This window comes from Thermobia domestica, chromosome 6 (genome assembly GCF_964235325.1).
Source record: "Thermobia domestica chromosome 6, izTheDome1.hap1.1, whole genome shotgun sequence".
NCBI classification, from domain to species: domain Eukaryota; kingdom Metazoa; phylum Arthropoda; class Insecta; order Zygentoma; family Lepismatidae; genus Thermobia; species Thermobia domestica.
In genome coordinates, this window is record NC_137459.1 from 194,384,090 (window position 1) to 194,410,404 (window position 26,315).

The 26,315-nt window shown below is 35.4% G+C and overlaps 1 protein-coding gene across 1 annotated transcript in view; it reads right to left on the reverse strand.

Moving 5' to 3' along the window:
• The window catches only part of LOC145687753 (uncharacterized), an 810,237-nt gene that overhangs the window by 132,416 nt on the left and 651,506 nt on the right, over window positions 1-26,315 (reverse strand). The window contains exon 4 of the mRNA XM_081761200.1: window positions 20,627-20,729. Coding sequence (XP_081617326.1) covers window positions 20,627-20,729 — 103 coding nt within the window. The remainder of the gene's footprint in view (window positions 1-20,626; window positions 20,730-26,315) is intronic.

A 26,315-nucleotide genomic window follows, 5' to 3' on the forward strand; every position in this document is an offset into this window, starting at 1 on the left:
TTACCATCTACTACTCCATTAGCATCTACTGTATGTTCTATTACTTGCTTCTATTACTTCATAGTTTCTTCTCAATTATTATTATTATTATTATTATTATTATTAAGCTATCTTAAGTGTCTATTCATCACATTCCAACTTTTCCTAACATTTCTTCATTTAATTTTTGTTTCATTTCCTTAATATACTTCATTCTTCCCCACATACCTTCATCACATACGGCTATAGTAGCTTTTCACCTTTTCTCACTTTGGCCATGTTCTCACGGTTTATGGACTTTCCTCGTTAGCGAAAGATACGATGCATTTTTTTTTCAACGTGTACGACGTTGCTAATAACACAAAGAAAAAGAAAAGTAACAGAATTTAGGGTTTATTTAGAATCCAAGCTATTTATTTATTTATATATTACCAATTATTTTTTTGAATACACCTGAATATCTTAGGACAAATTTGAAGTGTACTAATTTGCTATAATGTTGACATTGTTTGCAGCCTGAAGTCAGAAACTAATTAATATTCTTATGTTTCGGTTACGACCGACCTTATGAAGCGAATTATATTCATTCTTAAGAAAAAAATCAACAATATAAAAGCATAGTTATTTGATAGTAGAGCGCTAATTTCTTATATGCAAGTTCATCCTGGATTCGATAGTTATGCGCTCTGGGGGAAGCCTAAGGAAATTAATACATTAAAAAAAAAAAGAAAACATTTCTCTAAGTAAAAATAATCTAAATTCTCTATTGACTTCAACACAAGAACTTACGAGAATGATTATATTAATGAGCATTCTGATAATTTACCAGTGCTATTATCGAACTACTTCACACATTAGCAATATTATTTCATCATAATATTTTCGCGGTTACTGTCGTTTCCTTTACCCATGCAACATACTCGTAAGTTGTTTATATTAGTCTATGTGAACATTTACAGATTGGCTGAATGATTTTGAACACATGAGTTAATATTTAAAGTAACAAATAAACAAATATGGTCTCACAGTAATGATAGCAAACTAGTTATATTAGCTTATTACTAAATAAAATAAAATGAAATTTTAACTTTTATGTTCCACGAATATGTCCTGTAGGCAAAGGGAAACGGACGATTAATTAGAGTGAATGATTATAAAAGAATCGGTGGATTGGTCATGTGGGAGAAAACGTCTGAATCGCGAGAAAACCCACGGACACGATGTTGTCCATCACAAATGCATATGGCTTGAATTCGAACCAGGTACCACTCACACTAGAGGTGAGCACTCCACTATTGATCCACTGTGTACTTTGATAATGAATGTTTGTGATATGTCACGACGAGTAATGAACACAATATTATGTTCTAGTTAGTGAAACAATATAAGAGAACTCAATCTACTGGACGAAATTTAACAAAGGCTGAACTCTTAAAACGCTTTGCTTTTATGTATGATTTATCTTTTTTTTTCTTTTTTTACTTGTGGATCTCAGAGCACAAAACACAATACTTTCACGATATAATATTTTGCAAATGTACTACCATACACCAAACATTGATCATCTCAAAGCTGAGGGCAGGCTTGTAGGCACCCCCAAAATGTAGGGGACTCTGGTGATGAACTATAATATGGTTGGACTAGCCCTTTAACTTCTACATATTATGGTTTATTTGCAAGCCTACCTTTAAAATTTTAGGGTCAGTAAAAATTTAGGGGGCAGCCTCCCGGGGATACTGACCTATCTGAAAGGGAGAAGAATATAAATAAACTTGTTTGTATACTTAGAACACTATTTCGTGTGAGGTTATTGAAAAGAAATAGCTGAAGTTTTAAAGTAACACATAATGAATTTCTGTCGATATTTCTCTTGTTCAGGTTTGAAAAATGCTGGACACCAGGTAAAGGCGATTGGAAATAGAAGTCTGGCTCATAAATAAGTTAAATCAAAAATAAAATTATGCAAGCCCATGTTTGAAATTGTATTATTATGATGCCTAGGTTTGAGAACCGGCGCCTAGGTCAGAAAAAAATTCTGGAGCACTTATCTTGTTTATGATGGTCTTTTGGCAGCCTAATCATCTCGGCAGCCTATATTCGCTACAGCTTCCTGTAGCTTCAAACCACCGCTGTGACTACAAAAGCATTTCTCTTGTAGAAATATAAGAAAGTAAAGCGCTATATAATACAATTCTTGTAGCATTAAGATAAGAATAGGTGTAGCAATGTTGTGGGGTGACCGATTGCTAATATGCAGAGTCAATAGTAGAAAAATGAAAGAATGTAATAGGATATGTACATTTTTAAAGGGATCAACAGCTTTTTGTTGCAGTAAGTGCTTATTTGTAGCCGTAGTATAATAGCATGGATATTCACGACAAATCTTCAAAGTAAAGCAAAGCTATATGATGGCCTAGATAATCTCAATCTGCCCATGAACTGAAATAGTGCTTAGGCTCTAATGTTTTTTGGGGTAATACCATAGTAAAGTAATCCTCCTTAAGTGTATAAGTATCTAAAATATTTTAATGATATATAGTGAAATATTTGTAATTATTTTTAATGATAATTTATATACAGTAAGTGTATTACTTATTTTGCCATTTTTCCTTTCACTATTCTGCTAAATTTATCTGTAGTTTGCAGTGAGAAACTGCGATATGAAAAGATTCCCTGAAGCTTCCAATGCCACTCACAGAGCGCTACGGGCCTGTGACGTCACACCAAAACCCTTGTCTGTGTTGCCGTGATGTAAGCAGCTCATTTTTTCATTGTCTGAAGCGTTATATCTCCGTAACGAAGAAATATTTTTCCAGTGATTTTTGATATGTGATATATTGAATACTAGTTCTACACGATGGTATCTTTAAATTACAATCTTTGGTCAAAAAGGGAATGTCCATTGTTGCAACTTCGCTTCCATGTCAAATTTTCGAATATTCTTCCTTAATGATACCTTGCGTTACAAATGCTATGTTTCTGTTCATATTTCAAGTTTCTAATTTAAGTAGTTTGGCCTAGGCATGGATCAGTCAGCCAGTCGATCAAAACTTTTTTTTACCTGCTATAGAAATTAATAAATGTCCATGTAATTTGGTTGATTAATTTGTTCTTGCCGCCCGTTGTCATTATCGACGTTATATGAGATAAGACCAAGTACTTAGAGCGAGATCTAAATCTTCAGTTCTATTTATTTGTTTATTTATCTGACTTCAAGTACTCCAACTCCAACTATCAATAAATGAAGAACAAAAATGAACAGAATGCACTTACGATAGCCACGCTACGCACGAAAGGAACTTTACTAAATAATATTTGAATTATGCACATTAAGGCAGTGTATATGAATGTTTAACAACTCTCTAGGTTGCCATGTTGTTGAAGTAAAGTTCCTTGATCTATGATATTAACAAAAGTGTGTAATTTTGTAGATTCGGTGAGGCATAACTTACCTGTTCTTCATAAGAAAATTTGTTTTTAACGGACTTTTCATTGTCCTTATATCTCTACGATTGTAAGGTTTTTATGCCTCAGTTCGGTTAAATGCTTCCACTTAATCTGAAGAGGTGCGAGAGTTGAAATACGATTATTCTAATTAAGTTACCCACTGAGTAGATTGAATCGGAACAAGCTGTGAATTGAACTAAGCCCTAACCTTGTTAAAAAGAAATAAGGATGTTAAAGCTATCAGATAATCGCCACTAAGATAATGCTTCATTTATACGTTCCTCCTGGCTCTCTGTAGTTCAGTTTCCCTTATTGAATAAATTTAAGGAGAAAAACTAGAACTAGCTTCACCAGACCGGGGAGAACCTTACAATTAAGATATTCATTGAACAGTATAAAGAATAAACTATGCAGTTTAAGCCTGAGAGGTAATGAAACACATACTCTAAAAGTGGAGCAAACCCCGGTGTTCATTTTTTCATACACTTGGTAATAATTGACTTGAAATTGCTGTAGACGGCATAATGATATTAACAAGTGTTGGAACATATCTCTGAGATTGTGTGAGGTACTTATATATATATATATATATATATATATATATATATATATATATATATATATATATATATATATATATATATATATCTTTTCGAAAAAAGATAAAAGAACTTTTGAAATAAAGTTAAGCTTTCAATTCTCTGTAACGTTGTTTGTATTCATTCGAAAACCATCATTTCATTGTAACAATATTAGACATCAAAGTACTTTACATGCACATCGCCTCGTGAGTCTTACTTGCTTTATTACTGTTTTAAAGGCCACCAAAAGATATATATTTGTGACAGTGTACCGTCCTTCGTTTGCAACATGTATGACAAGTGCACTATTCCATGTTTACATTTTCATGCAGATTTGAAATATATAACAAACTGAAATAGTGCCATTTGAAAAATAAATAAATAAAACTTTGTGTTGGGTTGGCAACTGTAAACATTATGGTATTGCAGAGTATGACAAACAATGTTCTCCGGCTGATATTTGCATGGCATAAAATTTCAGCAATACTTATTCATTAGTATTAGAAAATTTCAAAAGCATATCAAGATAAATTGTCCAGTCTGTATATAAAGATGTACTATTTATCCCCTTCTATCTCTGATACATTTTTTTTTCTTCAGGGTCAATATTTTAAAGCTATTTTCATAGGAAATTTACTGTATATTAGTTTTGCACTTGAAATGTTTTTGCTAAACCCCATACTTTTTGATATGTTTAACAAAACCGTATGAAAAATCTTAAACACCTCCTCCATTGCCCACCAACCCCCACTCTCGGGAACTTTTAGTATGTTGTCATTTAGGACACTGCCCCTCACAAATAAGCATAATTTCTAAACTATGTATGTTTCAAAACAACATCGACAACGTTTGGCAGGTAATTCCTGACACCAAGATAAGACGAAAAGTATACAGTAGTACAACCTGGATGCACAAATGCTTCCTTTCGGAGTTACAGACTGCCGAAAACATGTAAAATGAACTTTAAAGGCCAAACTATGGGACTTACCACAGTCGGGTCAAGACTTCACTCAGGAACTAGCATATCCCCTATCCAAATATTCAAGTTTGAGAATCCTGCAGTATTTCCGTAACATTTTTTTAATAGAGGTACTTCAAATTACGTGCCCGTAGCTAAACTCCCTCTATGAAATAGCTTCCTGAGTACCTTAGGATTCTGAAACATGCATTTTTGGATAGCACACACAAATTAGTTCCTAAGTAAAGTCTTGACCCAACTACGGTAGATCTCATAGACCTTTAAAGTTCATTTTTTCATTATGTTTTCCGCAGCTTATAACTCCGAAAGGAAGCATTTGTGCACCCGGATTAGTATATATATTTTGTCTTGTCTTGGTGTCAGGAATCACCTCCCAAACGTTGTCGGTGTTGTTTTGAAACACCCTGTATATATATGACTGTTCTATCTGGAAATCTAAGTAAATAAAAGTAAACAACATTTTACAAACGATATATTCAGGTATTTAGTTATCCTCTGTCGAATCGTGCTATTTTCAGCTCCCAGTTTCAGACTTAAAATAATAATAATAATAATAATAATAATAATAATAATAATAATAATAATAATAAACGGTGCTTTTCATCACAATTTCGGATTCCACGTGATATATAGCAAACTTTTGATTAAAACAGTGTTGTTAAAAAAATGTTTTAAATACATTAGAATGACTTTGAAATCAATTGTTTCTTGAACATTGTACTTTTTTTCTTTCTTTACATTTTCAGATAAAAAATACTAGTTGTTTTGCCAGAGTCTTCAGATCGCTGTACACTATTTAAATCACTTTTAATTAAAAAGTTGTAATTGGTTACGTGTAACTTGTTTTCTTTAGGTTGCTCACCAACCACCTCAAATTTCATACAATGTTTATGCAATTATTCAAGAACTTCGTTTCATATAACATTATGTCGATATAAATAATTGAAGAACAACATATTTTAATGTTGATTACAGGTGTACACATATATTGCAATTTATCGATGGGTGAACACTTGACTTGTCAAATTAATACGAACGTGTTCAAGTCTTTGTTCTTGTGTCTTGTTAATTGCCACAGCAAAGTATGGCTTGTCAAGAAATTGCATTCGTTTAAAACCAGAAATGTATTCTACATTAGATAACATGAGAATAATTACAGGAGTGTAAATTCGATTTTCAACCAGTTCTTGTTATTTTTCAGCTTCAGCTGAGCGGAGATTAATAGGCTTTACAATTAATCTTGTCATGTTGCAAATGTCAAATGACGGATTAAAATTAATTAACAACAAATAATAAAGACGAGAGAGCATGGACTGCAAGCCCAAATAATAAACAGGAAAGGACGCTGATGTTCAATATCATCACTATTCAGTTTTTAATAATTCATTAGAAAGTACAAAAACTCATACATTCTTTTAAACCCTCAAGATTTTCACGAGAGTAAGACACAAAAATATAGCAATAATGGCTTATAACGTTTGTTTGCGTTAGATTAGTTTACCGCGACGGCACTGAACAGAATTTAACCCAAGACACCGTATAAATTGCTATTATATCGTCATGAATCCAAGTACAATAGCCAACCCGCAGGATTACCTTGCTCCGCTGAAACCTTTCATCCAACGCGCCAGGTTCATTATTGAGAATATTTCTTGCACAATATCTTAAACTGAATTGAAAATGTGGACATACTCCTTCTGTGATTATCCCACCCCTGTTTTAACTTGCACGTGACACCGAGTAGGTGAAATGTCACTGTCATTATAATATTTTACTCTAGATTAAGTTGCACTTAAATCGACAGATGTTACAGTAGAAATAACGCATCATCAAACAGTGACACATCAAAATAGGTATGATCCCAAATAATATATTATGTATTTTTACCCTGCGTCCTTCAACAAAGTAAGAATGGTTGTTTTAACTAAATCATGTATGTATCAAATACATGCAATTAGGTTATTAGCTGGCGTAAAATGTGGTTCCACAAATATCAATGGATTACTGTTATTTTTCTATTTTGAAATAATTAAATTGGAATAATGCAGTTTTAATTCCCAATCATGGTTATAAAATGACAGATTCATTGTATTTCATTACAGAAATTATAAAAGGTAACCAAGAAATTTATGTCGCTTTTTGGGGAGGTATGTGTTCAATTGCCTCTCACACCGTAAAATTAATGCGAATGAACATAAGGCGACGGTCAGTTGTGGATGTGGGTATACACAACGTAGCCTACTATCTGGTTGTGGCAGTTCAGTTACATCGTGAACTTACGTAAGGGCAGAATGAACATGGGACCTCCACAGAGCGTCATAGGGGTGTGAATGCTGTACGAGTTCAAACTGGGGTCAAATGCCGCTGCAGCGGGATGAAATATATGTCAGGTCTTTGAAGAGGGTGTCGTGATTACGCGGACAGTGTAGCGTGGTTTAACAAGTTTAAGGCGATGACGAAACAATCGAAGACGCGCCACGTGCCAAAAGACCAACAGATATACAAACTGAATATATTCAGTCAGCAATTGAGGCAACAGTGGACAGACATGTGAGGAACTGGGACAACAATTCAGTGAGAGTGGATAAACTATTCGGCAGCAACTCCATCAGCTTGGGAAGCACGACCTGTTCGGTCGATGGGTCCCACATGATTTGACTCCCAGGCAGAAGGCAACGCGAGCAGACACCTGTATTTCTTTGCTGTCCAGTCTGAGGAAGAAGCCATTTATGGTCAAAGTGTTGACATGTAATGAGAAATGGGTCCTGTACGAAGCTCCACGGCGCCGTCGTCATTGGTTAGCAGCATCCCACGAACCAGTTCCAAAACAGCAGAAACCAGCACTGCACCAGGAGGAACTTCTGTGTGTTTGGTGGACTGCTCGCGGCATCGTGCATTAGGAACTACTACCTGCTGGTGAGAGCATCAGGACAACTGAACTGTCAGCAGTTGAGCCGCCTTCACGAAAAACTCAAAACTCTGGCGACAGCACTTCTGAATCGCAAAGGGATCTCCTGTTACAAGACAACGATAAGCCCTACGTGGATAGGAAGATCCGGGACACCATTATGCGCCTTTTATGGAAAACAATGTTGCATCCATCATACTTCTCGGACATTGCGCCGTCCGATTATCACCTATTCCATTTCTTGGACAAACAACTTAGAGGACGCCAGTTCAAATTACTTGTAGAGGAGCAAAATGCACTTGATACCTTGTTCGCTTCACGCCCACCAAGTTCTGCCGCGATGGAATCCATGCCCTTCCAGAACGTTGGCAGGTCTTCGGTGCTGATTTAGACTATTTTTGATGTTCCAGGTATGTCTTAGGTGACATATCGATGTTCGAAGGTGGTGGGTGAAAAAGCGTCAGTACTTTGTTGGTTATCTTTATATTTGTATTAAAATAATGTTGTTAGACGTTAATTCATGTCTCAAGCTGTTGCTTTACGAGTTATAAATTTGCAAATTTCCTGCACGCAAGAGACATCTAACGGCAGGCAGATACCCATACATATTACACAATTGCTAATACTCATTGAGTAATGCAATTTTCTTTCATAACAACGATTGCACATGATATATCTATAATAAATGCATCTGGACTTTGTAGGCCTATAAGTAATTTCAACATTATTTACTTTTTAGTAGTAGTGTTAGTGGTAGTGTGGTTCCTGTGAGTTGGCAGTAAATGTTCTTAAATATAGCATTGTCCTAAAAGAAAATGGTAAATTTTAAAAACTGCCACAGTATCTGTTCATTTGCGTACGACCATAGTGACGTGACAATTAAGAAATCGTTCTTTTTCTCAGTAAACAATGGTTTATTCAAGTCAGGAATCATACGATATAACGCAAATTTTAGAAGAGTGTACAGGCAATTACAATCAAGTTGTAATACTGTGACAAGAACGATTTCAGCACCAGAATCCTCATCCACGAAACCTTTTATCGCGGCTGACTCGCTAATTGAGAAATGACGGTAGCATCATAATAAAGAACGAAAAATTAATCGCTTAGTTAGAGATAACAGAATGCAGAAGTTGTTGCATCAGCAAGTGTGTATTATGATTTTCTAAGGCGAAGATCAATGGATTCTGGTGTTAGTAAAATCACAGAAAGTTTTTCTCGTATTTTGAGAGAAAACAGATTTCTGCCGTATAAAATATATTCTCATTAGGATGTGACGCCAAACGATATTCACCGAAAACTCCCGTTTGGTAACTGGATTAGTAAGCAATCGAATGACTTTCACAGTTATGTTCCATTTTCCGATGAATGCATGTTTACAAGTGATTGGGATTTTTGGTATTAGTTTCAAACTAATCCTCATTGGTTGAGTGTAATAGATCATCAACGTGTTTGGAAAGTTTATGTTTAGTGCGGCATTATTGAGACACACATTATAGGTCCCGTATTTTCCGAGGAAAATTTCTAAGGCTATAGATATGTAGGACTAATACAAATAAAATTTCCTACTTATTTACAAAGTGTTCACTCCAGCTTTATCACGACATGTGGCTCCAAAAGGACGGATGTGCAAAGCATACATCATGCTGTGCTTGTACTGCACAAAATGCAATGTTTCTTAATAGGTCGATAGGTAAATATGGCCCTATTTCCTATCTAGCCCGTTCCCCGGGCCTTACTATCCTTGATTGGGCTGTGTAAATGACTTATTTTCCCTCGGAGTCCGATGTTGACGATAAACTATGATTCAGCGGACCAAAGAAGCTATCCAATATCCTACTACTGATGAAGTTCTTGGAGTTAGTAATTCGTTCCCGAGTAAAGCTAGAACTTGCATTGCACAGAATGGTGACAAGTTTCAGCATTTGACTTGAACTATGAAGCTATTAGTTGTTCCTTATAATAAACAAAAGAAAATGAATATTTTGGTTGTAATTATTTTGTTATCCCACAGTTTCAAAAAAAAAAAAATATTGCTTAATTTACTTATTTAGATTTCCAGAAAAGTGTACAGGTAGTCTGGAAACTAACACTGCGTTCAGAAAATGGCCGACTTTGAAGATAATTTAAAGACCTATGGACATTTTTTTGCAAAAAAAAAAAAAAAAAAATTTCAAGCAGAAGTCATAGTTCTTGTTTTACGTAGAATCCGAAACCGCTATAAAAAGTGCCATGTTTTAATTAAAAAAAAAAAAAAAAAAAAACTTGTGGTCTGACTAAACCGGAAGCTGAAAATAGCACGATCCGATAGAGCACAACAACATACCTGAAATACGGTTTTAAAAGTTTAATTTACGTATTCAGATTTTCAGAGGGGATGTATGGATGAAACTGTAACAAAAGTACCACGTTTTATTCATTTATTTATTTTTTAAAGATACAACTTTCTGTCTGAAGAACGTTTTTTAGATAGAAATCGGAAAATAAAAGAAGCCACTATCTCATAGAGTACAACAAAACATCTGAAATACAGTTTCTAAAATTTTATTATAATGTAAATATATATAACGTAACTCAAAGTTATCTTGTATTTATGTGTGTCATGTCTCTATTTTGTTTAAAAGATATAAAATGGAAAAAAATCTGTTGAAAAACAAAATTGTGAAAAGAAAACTTCTTATAAACAAGTCTAACATGAATTCCTCTTATTAACAACCTACTCCGTAAATTCATATCTGTTGATCGAGGTATGTTATTTCTTTCAATTCAGGCTGCGTGGTAAACCGATCTCATCAACTGAATCAAAGGGCACCTTGTAAACAAAATATTATTTCTTGGATTTCTTTATATGTTTACAAGATTGAACAGGACGTCAATATCAAACAATTTTCCTGTTAGCATATTGCTTTATTGATTTGTTTAAAATTTTTGTTTTTATTCAAGAAACATTTTTCATGATCTATTAAACAGCAACAAAATTTAACATTACTTTGATCTTTAAATACCGGATATTCCAAAATGATTTTTCCAACTTTGATCACGTATAAGTCAGAAACGTGGGTAGATAAAAAGAAGCGGTTTGCGGTATAATTGTCACACAAACCTAAAATTTAGTTCTATACCAACACTACCAACAAACTTCTCTTCAATAATTTATCTTGTTTTTTTGTTTGCTTTGTCTTTGCAGGTATAGCACTGACGAAAATGGACACCCTCCAAAAGATGGCACAGTGTGCGGAGTGTTGAAAAAAGACCAAATCTGCTACCAAATCCAGAAGAACTTCCGAATGCATTACAGACGCACACTCTCGCTACATCCGACCATCTGGCTCTGGTACACGAGGTTCTTCAAGAAAACCTGAAGTGTCATGAAGGAGACGAGTTAGGGACATCTGAGCAGAAGTGAAACAGATGTGAAACTGATGCAACAAACACTTCTCAGGAGTCCAACCAAAACAGTCCGTGAAGCGTCTGGATAGTTGCAGCTATCACAGGTCACGGTGAACAGAGTGCTACACAAGTAACTGAAGCTACATGCCTACAACATACAGCTGCTGCGTTCACTTCAACTTGATGACAGGCCAAAGTACAATGCATTTGCAATTGAGACTGAATCGCATCGACGGCGGTCCAGACTTTCTGACAAAGGTTATGTTAAAAATGAAATGAAATCTTTGAGTTTTACGTCCCACGGTTATGCCGGTTAGGCTAAAGGAGACGGTGATGGTGAGTAACGAATGAAATGGTGGAATGAAGAAAGTGGGAGGAAACGGGAGAACCCCCGAAAAAATCCACGCACACGGTGTTTGTCCACCATAAAGTTCACCTGGCGGGAGCTGGGATCGAACCGTGGACCCCAAGCACCAGAGGTGAACGCTCTACCACTGAGCCACCGCTGCCCATGAAAGGTTATGTTCTCGAACGAAGTGTACTTTCATTTGTCCGGGGTAGTAAACCAACAAAATGTGTGGATAGGGAGCGGAAAGAACCCCCGGCGCAGCACTTGAACACGTTGCCGAGGACATGCTAGGCCGAACGTGGGCGGAACTGGAATGTTACTTAGATGTCCCACGTGCTACAGATTGTTCGTGCATTAAACTCTGTTAAACGGCTAGTAAAATTTCCGGTGTGTGTTAGCATTATGCTGCAAACCGCAACTTTCTATCTATCATAATTTCTGACTATACGAGATCAAAGTTGGAAAGATCATTTTGGAACACCCTGTATATTTGTATATCGCATGGTGTATAAACTGTCGTTAATAATTCTTTTTGACATATGGGATGTTCAGAGCGTAAGGAAATCAAGTTTAAAGTTGCGAGAACAAGAGACAAAGTTTGTACAGTATGCTTAAGTTCATGCAAAAAGTAATATTGTTTCCTTTTTATTTTTTATATTATAAGATCTTTGATATTTACAATATCTGGACATGAATCTTTTAAGGTCTGAAACAAGCTTCAGATAGATATATTAAATATGAAATACGGCTGAAATATAAAAAAAAAATTAATTGATTCCCTCGTACATTGAACGCGCCTTGTGAACATGACAATAAGTTCATCCTCTTTTACAGTTACAACTGGATATCACATTGGCTTCACAAAACACTATATGGAATTACCACATTGGTGGTATTTTAACTTAAACTACTGAATGTGATATTAAGGGGATTTCACGCCAGTTATTTAGCTTAGTGGTTCTCAGCCATTTCGAATCTAGTGGCACCCTAGGTGACTGCGATTCTTCTGAGTGGCCCCTGTTGTCTCAACTCAATGAATCCATGCACAAGACTAAACGTAAAACTTAAGCAAAAGAGTCTAAAAATAAGAAAAAAAAAGTTCAGTTTTTATAATCAGCCTTCAAGAATAACATATTATATATGTCCAGCTGAGTTTTTGTAGTCCAAAGTTTTAGTTTGAATTATCCAGAGTTTCCATTGTCAAATATCTAAAATCAAGTGACCAAAATCGTTGTGCCTACTATGATAAATGCATTAATATAAATTAGAATTTAAGAGAGCATACTATTTACGTGCTAGAATTTTACAAACGAACAAACAATATTTACTCGCATATAAATTAAGCCAGACATATAGCAAATATATCTATATCTATCTATCTACCAATATATATATATCTATATATATATATATATATATATATATATATATATATATATGTATATATATGTATATCTATATCTATCTATCTATCTATCTATCTATATATATATATATATATATATATATATATATATATATATTACTCGCTTCGCTGGGTTGAAATGAAAATTTAAATGCACAACTCCGTGTCTCATATGTTTAGTACCCGTGAAATATGCTGCTTTCGCCTTTAATGGCATCGATTTAAGCAGCATCGGAAAGATCATTGATCATTTCGGCGATCCCGAAAACCATGTATTCGACACTAATATTGGTCATTTTCGATCATTTATATATATATATATGTATGTATATATCCCTCCCCCATGTTGCGGGCCATGGCATCGGAAGTGTCGCCGTTATCTCAGCCACCCTAAAAAATGTGGATTCAGCACTAATATCGGTCATTTTCGATCCTTTATATATATATATATATATATATATATATATATATATATATATATATATATATATATCCCCCTCCCCCAAGTGGCAGGGCTGATTTTGGATTTAAAAAGGATCGGAAATGTCACTGTTAATCTGAATGATCCCGAAACCTTTGAATTAGACATAATATTGGCCATTTTCGATTATTATTATTATTATTATTATTATTATTATTATTATTATTATTATTATTATTATTATTATCATTATTATTATTTTTATTATTACTATTATTATTATTATTATTATATACAGATCCCCTCCCCTCCTCCATGCTGCTACACACGACATCGGGAGTCACTGTTAACCTCAGCTACTCCTAAAACTATGGATTCGACACTAATATTGGTAATTTTGGATCATTTTAAAATGTTTATCCCCCTCCCCTACGTTTACTCTCCCACTCTCCAACTATCAGGGCTGACCTTGGATTGAAACAGCATCAGAAGTGTCACTGTTTCTCTCCTCGACCCCGAAAACTATTGATTCAACACTAATAACGGTCATTGTTGATCATTTTTAAATTTCTCTCCCCTTTCTCTTAGGTATACATAGCTCCTCTTCTCCCTTCTCCATACGGCGGCACACGACGTCAGAATTGTCACTGCTAATCTCAGCTGCTTCTAAAACTGTGGATTCGATACTAATATTAGTCATTTTCGATCATTTTTGAATGTTTATCCCCCACCTCTATGTTGTACCCTCCCCTTCCCAACTATCTGGGCTGAACTTGGATTGAAACAGCATCAGAAGTGTCACTGTTTCTCTCATTGACTCCGAAAACTATGGATTCAACTCGAATATCAGTCATTTTTGATCATTTTTAAATTTATCTCCCCCTACCCTACGTTGCATCGTCAAAATGAATAGCCTAAAGCAATCCCTGCACCTAAACTCATATATGTTGAAAATTTGATTGAGATCGGTAGGGTGGTTCAAGAGTGATGAAGTCACAAAAGCAGTCATTTTAACTTTTTTGTACATATATCTCCCCTCCCCTTCCCCTAGGTTGGCTCGTGAAAGTGAAATGACAGAAAACATCCAATGTCCGACCCTCATATATGCTGAAAATTTGATCGAGATTGATTGGGTTGTTCAAAAGTTACTAGGTTTTATTAGTTTTCATTTATACGTTCCCTCCCCTTCCCCTCCTCTACAATCTACCGTTAAAGTGAAACTACAAAAATGTTTCTAGATCCAAACCTCATGTAGATATCTTGAAAATTTGATTGAGATCGGTCGAATAGTTCAAGAGTTATTAAGTTACAAAAATAGTCACTCTCAGTCTTATATTTTTCTAAGTTGATTTTTATATATCCGCCCCTCCTTCTCGTCCCCTACGTTGCTCCGTAAAAATTTAAATCACAAAAACGATCCCAGGTCTGAACCTCATCTATATTGAAAATTTGATCAAGATCGGTCAAGTGGTTCAGGAGTTATTGAGTTTTCTTACTTTTATACCCCCTCCCCTTAGTTTTACCATCAAAGTGAATAGCCTAAAACCAGCCCAGCCTCGAACCTCACCAATGTTATAAATTTCATCGAGATCGGTCGGGCGGTTCAGGAGATTTAGAGTCACGAACATAATGATTTTCAATGTATATAAATTAACACACGAAACCACATACACTAGTTACAAGTTTAATTATCCAATCCCACGAAGTTCGTAATCCCCATTTGGTTTGATTCTTTTTGCTTAGTCAACAAAACTTTAGTTTAATTTACTGTTTGAAATATATAAGTGGAAATTGATGGTTTACACTCAATAAATCTTAAAGTTTCAATTATTTCGGGTATTTCAGATGAGGTTAGAGCATAGTGTGTATTTACTTTATCGTCCATCTTTTCTTCAGTTTTTTTTTCTTTATTATTAGGTACATTGGAATTTGGTGTCAGTCTTCAACAAGGCCGCATCTGAATAACTGAAATCCTGTTGAAACTGCGCTCTTCTGTTTGCAACAAGTCTAACACTAAAAGTTTTTGTAGTCTATTGCTTCGAATTATCCAAACACGAGGTTCAAAAGTATGATTTAAAAACGATTTTTACCATTGCTTTCAATACATTGTTCAAGAGGACAAATTATCCATGTTCGAATTAACTCGATCCCGTTGTACACCGTGAGCATAAAGTCCTTCCATGATTATAAAAAAAAAATATTACCGAATAACAGTTGGGCAGAATAATGTAAATTCCGGTCTGTTGCATAGGTTAGTATTACAAGTCTTTTTAAAGACCAATAAGTGGCCCTAGTGCTACCCAAGAGTGACGCAGTACGTTACTTGGCGCGCGCGGGTTAGTTGGCGAAATGGCATCGAAGCAAAAAAAGCGCAATGCGTGCTGTGGTATCACGAAAGCAAATCGCCCATCAGTAACATAAGAAACGTAAGTGGTCATAAAAAGAAAACTTGTAATACTAACCTATGTAACTGACCAGTATTTACATTATTATGTCAAGCGGTTCTTCTGTAATACATTTTTGTAATCAGGGCAAGACTTTATGCTCACCCTGTATTATAGCAGAATCAGCAATTTTGTTGCCTTGTAGACTTCACAGTACATCGAGCATATTCCCTAGTCAAAGAAGGACTATGACTTAAACGAAGTTCTAGAAGCAATTCTTGATATCGATGTGTGCAAAGCATTGGACAGAAAGTGTATCCTGTGAGGTTTTAAATACATGATAATATGGAGCAAAGTGATGTAAAAATGCCGCATATAGAAGAACTTCTCACCTTATGCTGAAAATGTTTCTTTTGTTGACAAAGTGACGTATAGACAAGCATTGTCATGTAACACTATGACCACTCACGTTCCTTAGCCAGTAAAAAGGTCGTTTGTCCTAGTTGTCTTCCGCTCAAATGGAGCAATTGACTGTTGTAACTTTCGGTATTGATGGTTTCGTTAGGCTTTAGTATTTCGTAATAGAGTATTTTACCAGGTTTGCTTTAGTATTTCTCTATTCGCATCATATCAGATGCACAACAAAACTTTTTGACAAGTAAATGCGTTTTAGTGATGGAAGTTGACGACTAACCATTATTTACCCATAATTATCGATAATTAGGGTTATCGTAGTAAACCCGCTTTTCACCTCCTGTTACGACTTTCCACAAAAAAAAAAAAAAAAAAAGATTTTCTCTTATGGAGAAGTGACACAAAATGTTCGGACGACTTTCTGGATTGTGCACTGTAAGTTAATGTGGGATCCATTCATGCCAAGTGCATTCAGACGTCTCATGATTGTCGAATGGTCGACTTAAATCTTCTTGCCTAGTTCGTTGATTACTTTTTATTAATAATTTTTCGAATAACGCTTCTAGATAATTATGTTTAATTCTTGAGGTATTTTTCAGGTTGAAACATCCATTCTTAAACTTGGTAAACCATTTCTTTACCGTACTTGTGTCAATGCTGTTCTTCCCATACACTTCGACGATCGTTCTGTTGATATCTGCAGCTAACTTTCCAAGGTTTAAGAGGAATAACATGCAATGTCGAATTGTGCCTTATCGGCAGCCATGGCAAATTAACTATGAACTCATTTTATCGAGAAGCTTGGTATCAAGATTTGTAACCCTGCCTAGCTTTTTTTTTTAATTTCCTCTCCTCAGACAGGTTAATACAGCTGCTCAAAGATAACGCTGGGAACGTCCCAACACAACTCCTATTATTTATTAATGTGAGTACAAGGTGACACATTGTTTCCATTCATAACAATATAGCAACAGCAATACCAACTGCTCATTATTAAGAAGTGCTAACGTAACCGGCTTTTTCCTATTCCTTGCAATCATTAACTCTTTAGCTGCTAGTCGGAAAATGATGTTAATAACAATAATGAAAATTAATATACAACTATTTGAAATAAAATTAAAAGAGGAATATTTTTTACTTGTCTGCGGAGAAACGGAGGAAAGAGCAGACGTCTCTCTCCGATTTGTTTCTAGCTGGCCCTGAAAGTTACAGAAAGACACGAACAACTCGAATACTACTTCATACACATTTATTGTTCACCAATGCACATCACAGAACTTTTCTTGGAAGATCGTCCAGTCTGTGGATCAGACAGACACATTGTCGAATTTTGCGTATCGCATAAACAGTGTTCTTTTGTAGGCAGTCAAGCTGCTTGTTTTGTATGTTGAACAATGCAAAATATCATATTTGCTTTTTTTTTTTTTTTTTTGTTTGTTTTAAGATCATTTCTTTGAAATAGTAATTAATATTTTAATGGTAAGTTTTCAAGTATGCTTCGCAGTTGGTGGATACCAAGGCACGTGTGAATGTGCTCTTGACCTATTGAATAAAACACTTAACTAACAGAGGTATCGCATTTTAAAGACGTAAGGTATGCACGTAGTTGACATTGACCTTGAACATAACGTGAAACGCATATGGAAGACAGAAATCGCAAGTGTTTTCTGACATATGTAGTAGAGCAAAAAATCATCGATATGGCTCTTATTCCGCCAAATATTGTAAGTGTGCTGTTTCTGACGCTGCAAGTAATTCAGCTTCCGAAATCGCAAATTACACCCCAAGAAAACATGTTGCAAGCATCTTAAGAATTTAACTGAAGACTGCAAGGAAGATGGCAGTTCTTTGGATATTGCAGAAGAAACATATTTAGGTGTTACTAAAGGAGATGGAAGGGGGCTAAGGAGCTATAGCCCCCCCCCTTGACGTTCAGGTTTACACTGGATAAAATTGGCTTCAATTCAGCTTTACGCTGGATAAAACGGCAAATTATGGTTTAGCCCCTCCCTTGATCATATCCTGGATCCGCCACTTTATATTATATATATATATATATATATATATATATATTCAGGAGAAGATGACCTGAGATATTGTGCTGAATTTCCCTCTAGTGAAACTGATGGGGATACCATTATTTTTACTAAAAAGTGAGAGCAGTCACATGTTGAAATAGTAGTATGAAGAGGCCGCTATCCGTACAATCTATTCAATCCAAGTATAGGAAAGTCGCCTTATGTCAACAACTGGAACATTGAGTGAAACAGATGGTAGCTGGAGGAACTCGGAAAGATAAATTGTCCCAAGCTTCACAGTATGTACTAGAGATGTTCCAAGAACCTATGCAAATATAATTTCCAGTGCGTGATGTTGATCTGTAGTGATGGGCTTTACAGGTTAGCAGCAACCTTCACATGACATCCTATAAAGCATCACAAACATAGTTGTGAAAAGGGCGTGGGTGGATAAGAATAGTGAAATGGCCACAGATGAATATTGGATCGACAAGTGTGTGGTAAACCTCAATTCTCATTGGTTCATGAGAAATGGCACAAAATCGGAAAAATTGAATTAATTTATTTCTCAAGAATGTCTCTATCGATTGTGTTCAAACTTGGATGTATGTATAGGTGCATACAAGGGCTTCGTCTGAGAAATTTAAAAGCTCCCCCCACCATTTCCCCCCTCAACAATTAAATTCAATATTTTCAGCCCGTTTTAACCTATGATGGTCTGCGATTAGAATTACGAAAAAAATAATAAAGCTTAGATGTCGTCTCAACCCTAGAATCACATATACTTTTTTTTTTTCAAAATTGTATCACGGATACACCATGGTCAAATTTGGCCAAGAAACGATCATACCTCACCTATAACGTGCAATTGAAAAATGAACAACTATTGATGTGGATTTTGCTTATTTCCTACTTGAATGAATAAGAAATCACACCTGGAAAGTACCAAACTCATTGAGGCTCCACTTTATGGGCTGTGGCGTCCCCATCTCCAGCTTGGGCCTAAGATAAACTGTTGATATTGGTGTTTACTTAATATGAATCAATCAGCCTGGACATGAATATAAGCTTAAAATTGCCACTAGATCCCAATGTTACCCAATTTGAGAATGCCTGAAGTTTCAATGTAGTGTTCATTAAGCTTGCCACACGTCCCGTGAAAAACGGGACAGTCCAGATTTTAGGCCTGAGTGTCGCGCGTCCCCATAAATTTAGTTGTCTTATCAATATCAGCTTATTCAAAAGGTGAAAAATCAAAAATTCTAACATTGGCTGGGAATCCTGTAATTAGTGAATTAACAATCAGCTGAAGCATGTAACATCGTCGGGCAAGTTATCACATCTTCGAGTTATCATGCGAACCTCGGTGGCTCAGTGGCAAATTGCTCACCATTGGTGTGTGGTGTCGTTCAATTGAACTGTACGCCCATCTTCGCCACACGGGTTTTGTGGTGAACAAATGTTCTGTACGAAGTCTTCCATTTTCTCCAACTTCCTCCATTCCACCATTTTGTCCATTGTCATAATCGCCATCTCCCTTTGTCTCAGAGCATAATCGTGGGACATGAGAAACACTATTGGAAATAAGAAGAAATATGATTTGCCAGGCATCTTCCAATCAGCAGTGGCCCATGTTTTATGCTCGTGGAGTCATTTCCTTTGTGCCATAGTAGTGGTGGTGGTAAGCGATTTTTAAATCGTTCAAGTGACCGCGCATATTTGAGTTTATGTAACTCTCGTACAAATTAAATTTTACATATAGATCATTTCAGATACTGATTGGATGCTGGTGACAGCTCTGCTGAAATCAGATCAGCAAACGTTCTTTATAGTAATCCTCTCCAATGATACTCAATTCCACTCCCTTAAGGTTGGCTTCCGTCTTGCCACGAGTTCTGCCTTACATTCATGGTTTTGTATACTGGTGCTCCCGACACACCTGACTCACAATTTACATATTTGGCAATAGACGATGTTTATTATTTTGCATCACAATATCCTGATCTATTGCATGAACAAATCTATGCTACACCAACTTGCGTACTCATTACTATCAAGCAATACAACACTAACAGAAAATACTCAAACTTTACGAGTGTTCAGGATTAGTAATTGACAAAAAATTTGTATCACGCGGGTGTTTCCATTATTTCGATAACTACCTGTGTTTATAAACGTTGAGTTGAGTTGATTTTGAGTTTTACGTCCCGTTCAGCAGCGAGGCTATATGAGACGTGGACCTACTGATTAACGTGGAATCCGAACCACATGAGCTCCCGCCGGGAATTGTTTATAAACGTATCACAGCACATTGGTAGGAAGGGAGAATATGACAGGGTTTTGAAACTTACCTTTCAAGAATGAGAATAGCGATGTACCACAACACCAGCAGAGAGAACAGTTCGACTAGCAGACCTTGAAAGTGACATAAACCAGGCTTCATAAATACATATCCTGTGAAGGAGAAAATATGTAAGAATTAAGCTTGAAATATTGCTACGTCAAAACACTGCCTTCTGCCTGCAAACAATTTAAACAACTTCTGCAGCTCATTACATTCCGAAAATAAATTATATCAAGATCAAAGGATTAATTCTTCTTCTAAAGCACACAAAATTAAACTTAATACAATTGATGATCAGCTTTTTATAGAATTGCCGTTTGGCTAATTTGTCGCTTAACGCCCTTTTCAGTCCCGATTCCCCGAGGCTATGTCAAACACGCACCTATAGCTGAACGTGAGATCAGAACCACACAAATCTTAGTATCACATTCCGAAGTTGCGCAAGCTAACCAAATACCCACAAGGAAAGCCTGTTTTTATATAGTAGTTATATTTTTCCTTTCATATAACTCTATCCGAGTGTGTAATTCAAATATGAGTTTCTTATTGCTTCTGTTTCTTTAGAAAATATTGAAATACTGTATATAGTAAATATTCTCATACATGTATCACAGTCGTAGAAGTGGTCAATTTTTATTTCATACAGTTCAATTGAATAACATATTTATCTGCCTGGTATCAGATAATTGGCTTTGTTTTTAACATATTCGCTGTTAAAGTTTCCAATCAAGATTACTTGAAAATGTTAATTGAGCCACAGAAGCGTGTCCATCTTAATAATATATATAAAGCTTTGGTTTCTGTTGCCGGTAAGTCGTGTCCACAGCAGCAGTGAATGTGTTAAAGATGTAAAAAGAGACAGTCGTGCCCAAACTTATCCTTTCGCTGTGCTTCCGTCTAATACACAAGAACGAGCTTATTATACTTAATACTTTCGCTCCTGGGATTATATATATATATATATATATATATATATATATATATATATACATACATATGTGTGTGTGTGTGTGTGTGTGTGTGTGTAGGTACGAATTCCAGTATCCTGTCAATTTAGTGTATTTTTAAAGTGTGTATACCAGATAGCGAAAAAAAAGCAACCATGCAAAGTGAATGACCAAATCATTCAACATTATATTTAAAATGAATACAACATTCGTGTTGATTCGCGGAGATGCTACAGTCTTAGTTCAAATAAATATACTTTTATTTACATAAGAAACATAATATAGAAAATATACAAAACTTTATTATTGATTAACGAAGATAACTATATTGATAGTTCAAATTGGTACAATATTTGTTATTTGTTCTGTATTCATATCCTTTCATATATTATTACAGACTAAAGTAAAACAACCTTAGCACAAAGTATTAATCCATGTTCATCAGTGAAGTAATGTAAAACAAGAAAATTGGCAAGAGTTTCCATCATGCAAGGTCTTCACAATTTAATCTCTAGATGTGAAACAAATCATGTTCTCTTTTAGGAGTGAGCTCAAATGTTTTTTTTTTTTTCTAAACAACCGAAAACGAACCATCAACCATGGAAGGTATCTTAGAGAATCATATGCAATGCCTGAGTTCGCGACTGATTGTATTAAGAAGGTATTTCGTGTTCTACTTGGGCTTAGGATTGAAAGTATTAATCATAAGTTACACCAATTTACGTGCTTACGCTTTATGTTATAATGTCATGAGGATTAGGAAGTAGAAATTGTTATCTCAGAAAAAAAAATGTAGCTGGAACATTAATTCAAGAGAAAAGTAATATACATTATAAATAATGTATAACAAGTAAATAGACATGATTTGAGGTATAAAACGCAAAGAAAATATATAATTATAATGATAGCATTTTAAGATTTAAAAATCGTAATAAACTTGTTAAGAAATTCTCGCATATTTATTTTATTTTTTTAAGTCATTCATTGAAATTGCTTTTAGACGACTAAATTTGATTTAAAATCATATATATGCTACAAACTACGCTTATCTTGTAGGCTATAGTATTTCGTTTCAACCGATAGAAATTCTTCAGCTGTACATACTACGTTATTTACAATATTATATATATCTTGGGCTGCTGCTATTGAAATATCCAATTTTTCACCTGGTGAGGAAATAACACTCTCTAATAGAACTAATGGATGTACAGAGATCACACGTATGATGTCACAAACTCGTACATGTTCAGAAAACACGCTGGGTTGAAAAGTCAGTCAGGAGGCAGTGCATTGTTAAAGAGGGTTGTATTAAAACGCATCATGTAAAATACACCAATTACGTGTAATTTTCCTATATGCGTTAAAACAAGAAAATTCTCCACTTCTTGTGGAGAAAAATGTCAACTGTGTATTTAGATCAGGCGCCAGCGAATGAACGCTTCATTGCCGTTTGTTTGCGAAGTTTTGAGATGGTGACACACCATTAAAAAGTAAGTTACATGGATACTGAATAACAGCATGATCTAGTAAGCTCCTCAGAAACACAGTGGAAAGGGACTCTCGGAAATGTATTTGCTAAACTATAGACGAATTAGGGATACACTATACCACTCTTGTTCGGCGGCTCAATCCCATCGGTAAAGCTAAAAATTTGGGCCCATGGGTGCTACATAAGTTGACACCGGCCAATAAGGATCGCCGTCTAGAGTTCTGTTGTTCGCTGAGAGTACGGAATAATTGGGAAACTTTCATGCAACAGACTGCCCTTCTGATGAAAATGGACCCGTTATGACCAACGGTTAGAAAAGTGGTTGGATAATGATCAACTTATTCAAGATGGCCTTCAAACTCACCCCTTATCCGCAGCTGGATGGTCTATTGTTTGTAGTATGAAACCCTCCATTTTATTCCGTATTCCTCCCACGTCTCTCCCAACCGACTATCACTTGTTTTGGCATCTCGATCACTTCCTGACAAGAAAGAATTTTCTTAATGAAAGGTGGTACGTGTCGTTAAGGACTTCTTCGCAACACAGGCACCAGACTAACTTCGTCATGAAACTCAAACATTGCTTAAGCAATGACAACCGAACTCTACTTTTTCTAATCAGGTGTTATAATTTTAATATTTTTTTTTCTTTGCTTGAAAGTGATACTCATCAGTCACATATTTCAATAGCATCAACGTAGACTAATATCGAAATGTTAATACTGCATACCTAATATACCACTAGAACAATAATAATAACAATAATAATAATAATAATAATAATAATAATAATAATAATAATAATAATAATAATAATAATAATAATAATAATAATAATAGAAGAGGTCAGAAAGTTCTTACTAGATATGATAGAAAATGAAAAAAAAATGGCGCAACGGAGAACACTGGTATGTGTACCAAGTTTTATTTTTTAGGTCCTGTTTAATTTATTTTATTGCCAGAAAACCAGGTATTTTGGACAAAATTGAATATCGAGCTCTTGTTAGGTTCCTTTATCTTCAAGAGAAGTCAGCAGAAAGGATAAATGGATTATGATAAATTATATCATTCGAAATACAAATCTCATAATACATTGAAAGGCTAGAAAATGGAATTCAAGTGAGGTCGCACAAGTCTACGGTATGACCCAAGAGAATGACGTCCACCAACTGCTGCAGATCCAAGAATGGAAGTAAATGTTAAGCAGCTAATGATTGAAAATAAATGTATGATTATTCTTCATCTAGGGAGGGGAACAGGGGATCTGTTCACACCATATTACATGACATTCTGCATATGAGTAAAGTGGAAACAATGTAGTTTCCCCGAGTGTCGATACTCGTATATATCCAAAAACAGCAGTGTGTGCAATGTGCACAAAGCAATTTGGATATATACCACAAGGAAACAGATACTGTTGTTAACATATTAGTCACTATGGATAAACGCTGTGTGCATCTATTTCACCCTGAAATCAAATAAATTAATAAAAACACGAGAACATGCTTCGACCCCATCCCAAATAACTAGCAAAGTCATGTGATATTGACTTCGGATCGATACATACTAACAATCAAAATATACATGGAAATACGTACAAAAATATTATTTAAAAAATGCACTAAAATATGTAGTAAAGAGGAAAATATGTACTAAATTATGCAATACAATGGTAAATATTAAATAATCCAATTTTACCTTTCATTGAAAAAAGGATATGAAATCCTTAAGTTTCACTTAACGTGGTTATGCCAGCTAGGCTAAAGGAGACAGTGATGATGAGGAATGAAATAGTGGAATGAAGAAAGTGGGAGAAAACGGGACAACCCCGAGAAAACCCATACACAAGGTTTTTATCCACCACAAGACTCACTTGTTGAGATCGAACCAAGAACCTCATGCACCAGAGATGAACGCTCTAGCACTGAGCCACTGCAGCCCCACTTACCTTTTATTGAATTTATTTAATTTGCTAATGTAAGTAGGTAAGTGCAATTTGAGTAAGTTTCAGTACGATAAATTTTTATGCATGCAGAATAAACAAATATAGAGGATTGTGTCTTTATTTGAGTTGATTTTGAGTTTAACGTCCCTTTCAGCTGCGAGGCTATATGAGACGTGGACCTACTGATTAACGTGGAATCCGAACCATATGAGCTCCCGCCGGGAATCGACGGGTCTCCCATGCCAATGGCGCGTACGGTGACCGCTTAGCCACGAAGGAGCTCTAATATAGAGGATTGTGTCTTTATTTATGTTAAAAAAAAAAATCGATTTAACTTCAAACTCATATGCATATTTCCTGGCTTTTTGGAGTTGCAATAAAGGACTAAATATTTATGTTCTTCTGATAATCCCCTTCCCCTGTCCCTTTATACACTTTTATACACTTAAAATTATTTTGTCTACCCGGCAAGTTGTTAAAGGACAATGCTTCAGTGATGAAATGTTCCTCACTGAGAAATCTGAAAATTTATGGTTCATTGTTACTTAAAGCTCTTGATTTATATCTAATATAAGTTTCAGACCCGAATGTTTTTTTTTCCAACATTATAATATCAAACACACAAATACTTTCCAACTACGGCGGGAGGAATTTGTATTGTTACTGATTTAAACAGTTCCAATAAGGCGGATAGTTTCAGGTCATTGTTTCAATTATGCTATTTGTTACTAGTATTTCTAGCTCTATATGCAAACATTTCCCAAAAGTTTTAGGAATGGAAGTGGTTCTAGAAAAATATCCTCCATGAAATCGTGTAAAGTAAGTTGATTCATGGGTATATATCCCAAATTTTCAGCATTAATCCAAACAATTGAGCGTGCAGGTACATGACGTTGAAAACATTGACTTCAACCCTCAAAAACTGTTTTACGTTTAGCACCTGCGAGGTGTACATGTTTTGGTTTCCATTATATGTGCTCTACATCCTCAAAAAACGGTAAATATATCGACCCAGAATGTTTGTTGTACATCTTTAACACCATCTCAACCAAAATACATTTCCCCATTAATTGATAAAGCTTCCTCACAGACAACAAACAGCTTGAAAGAGAATAATTGGAAAGACTTCTATATTGGTATCGTAATCTCAATGCACACACAAGAGAACAATTTTGTCAATAAGCTTCGTTGACTGACTGAAAAGCAAGTCATATTGTTGAGATGAGTCATGCCTGTCGAAAAACAGGTAACAAATAGCGTTTGAAGTTAACATTGGTTCATGAATATTTTGCGCTTTTGTATAAATCCGAAACTTC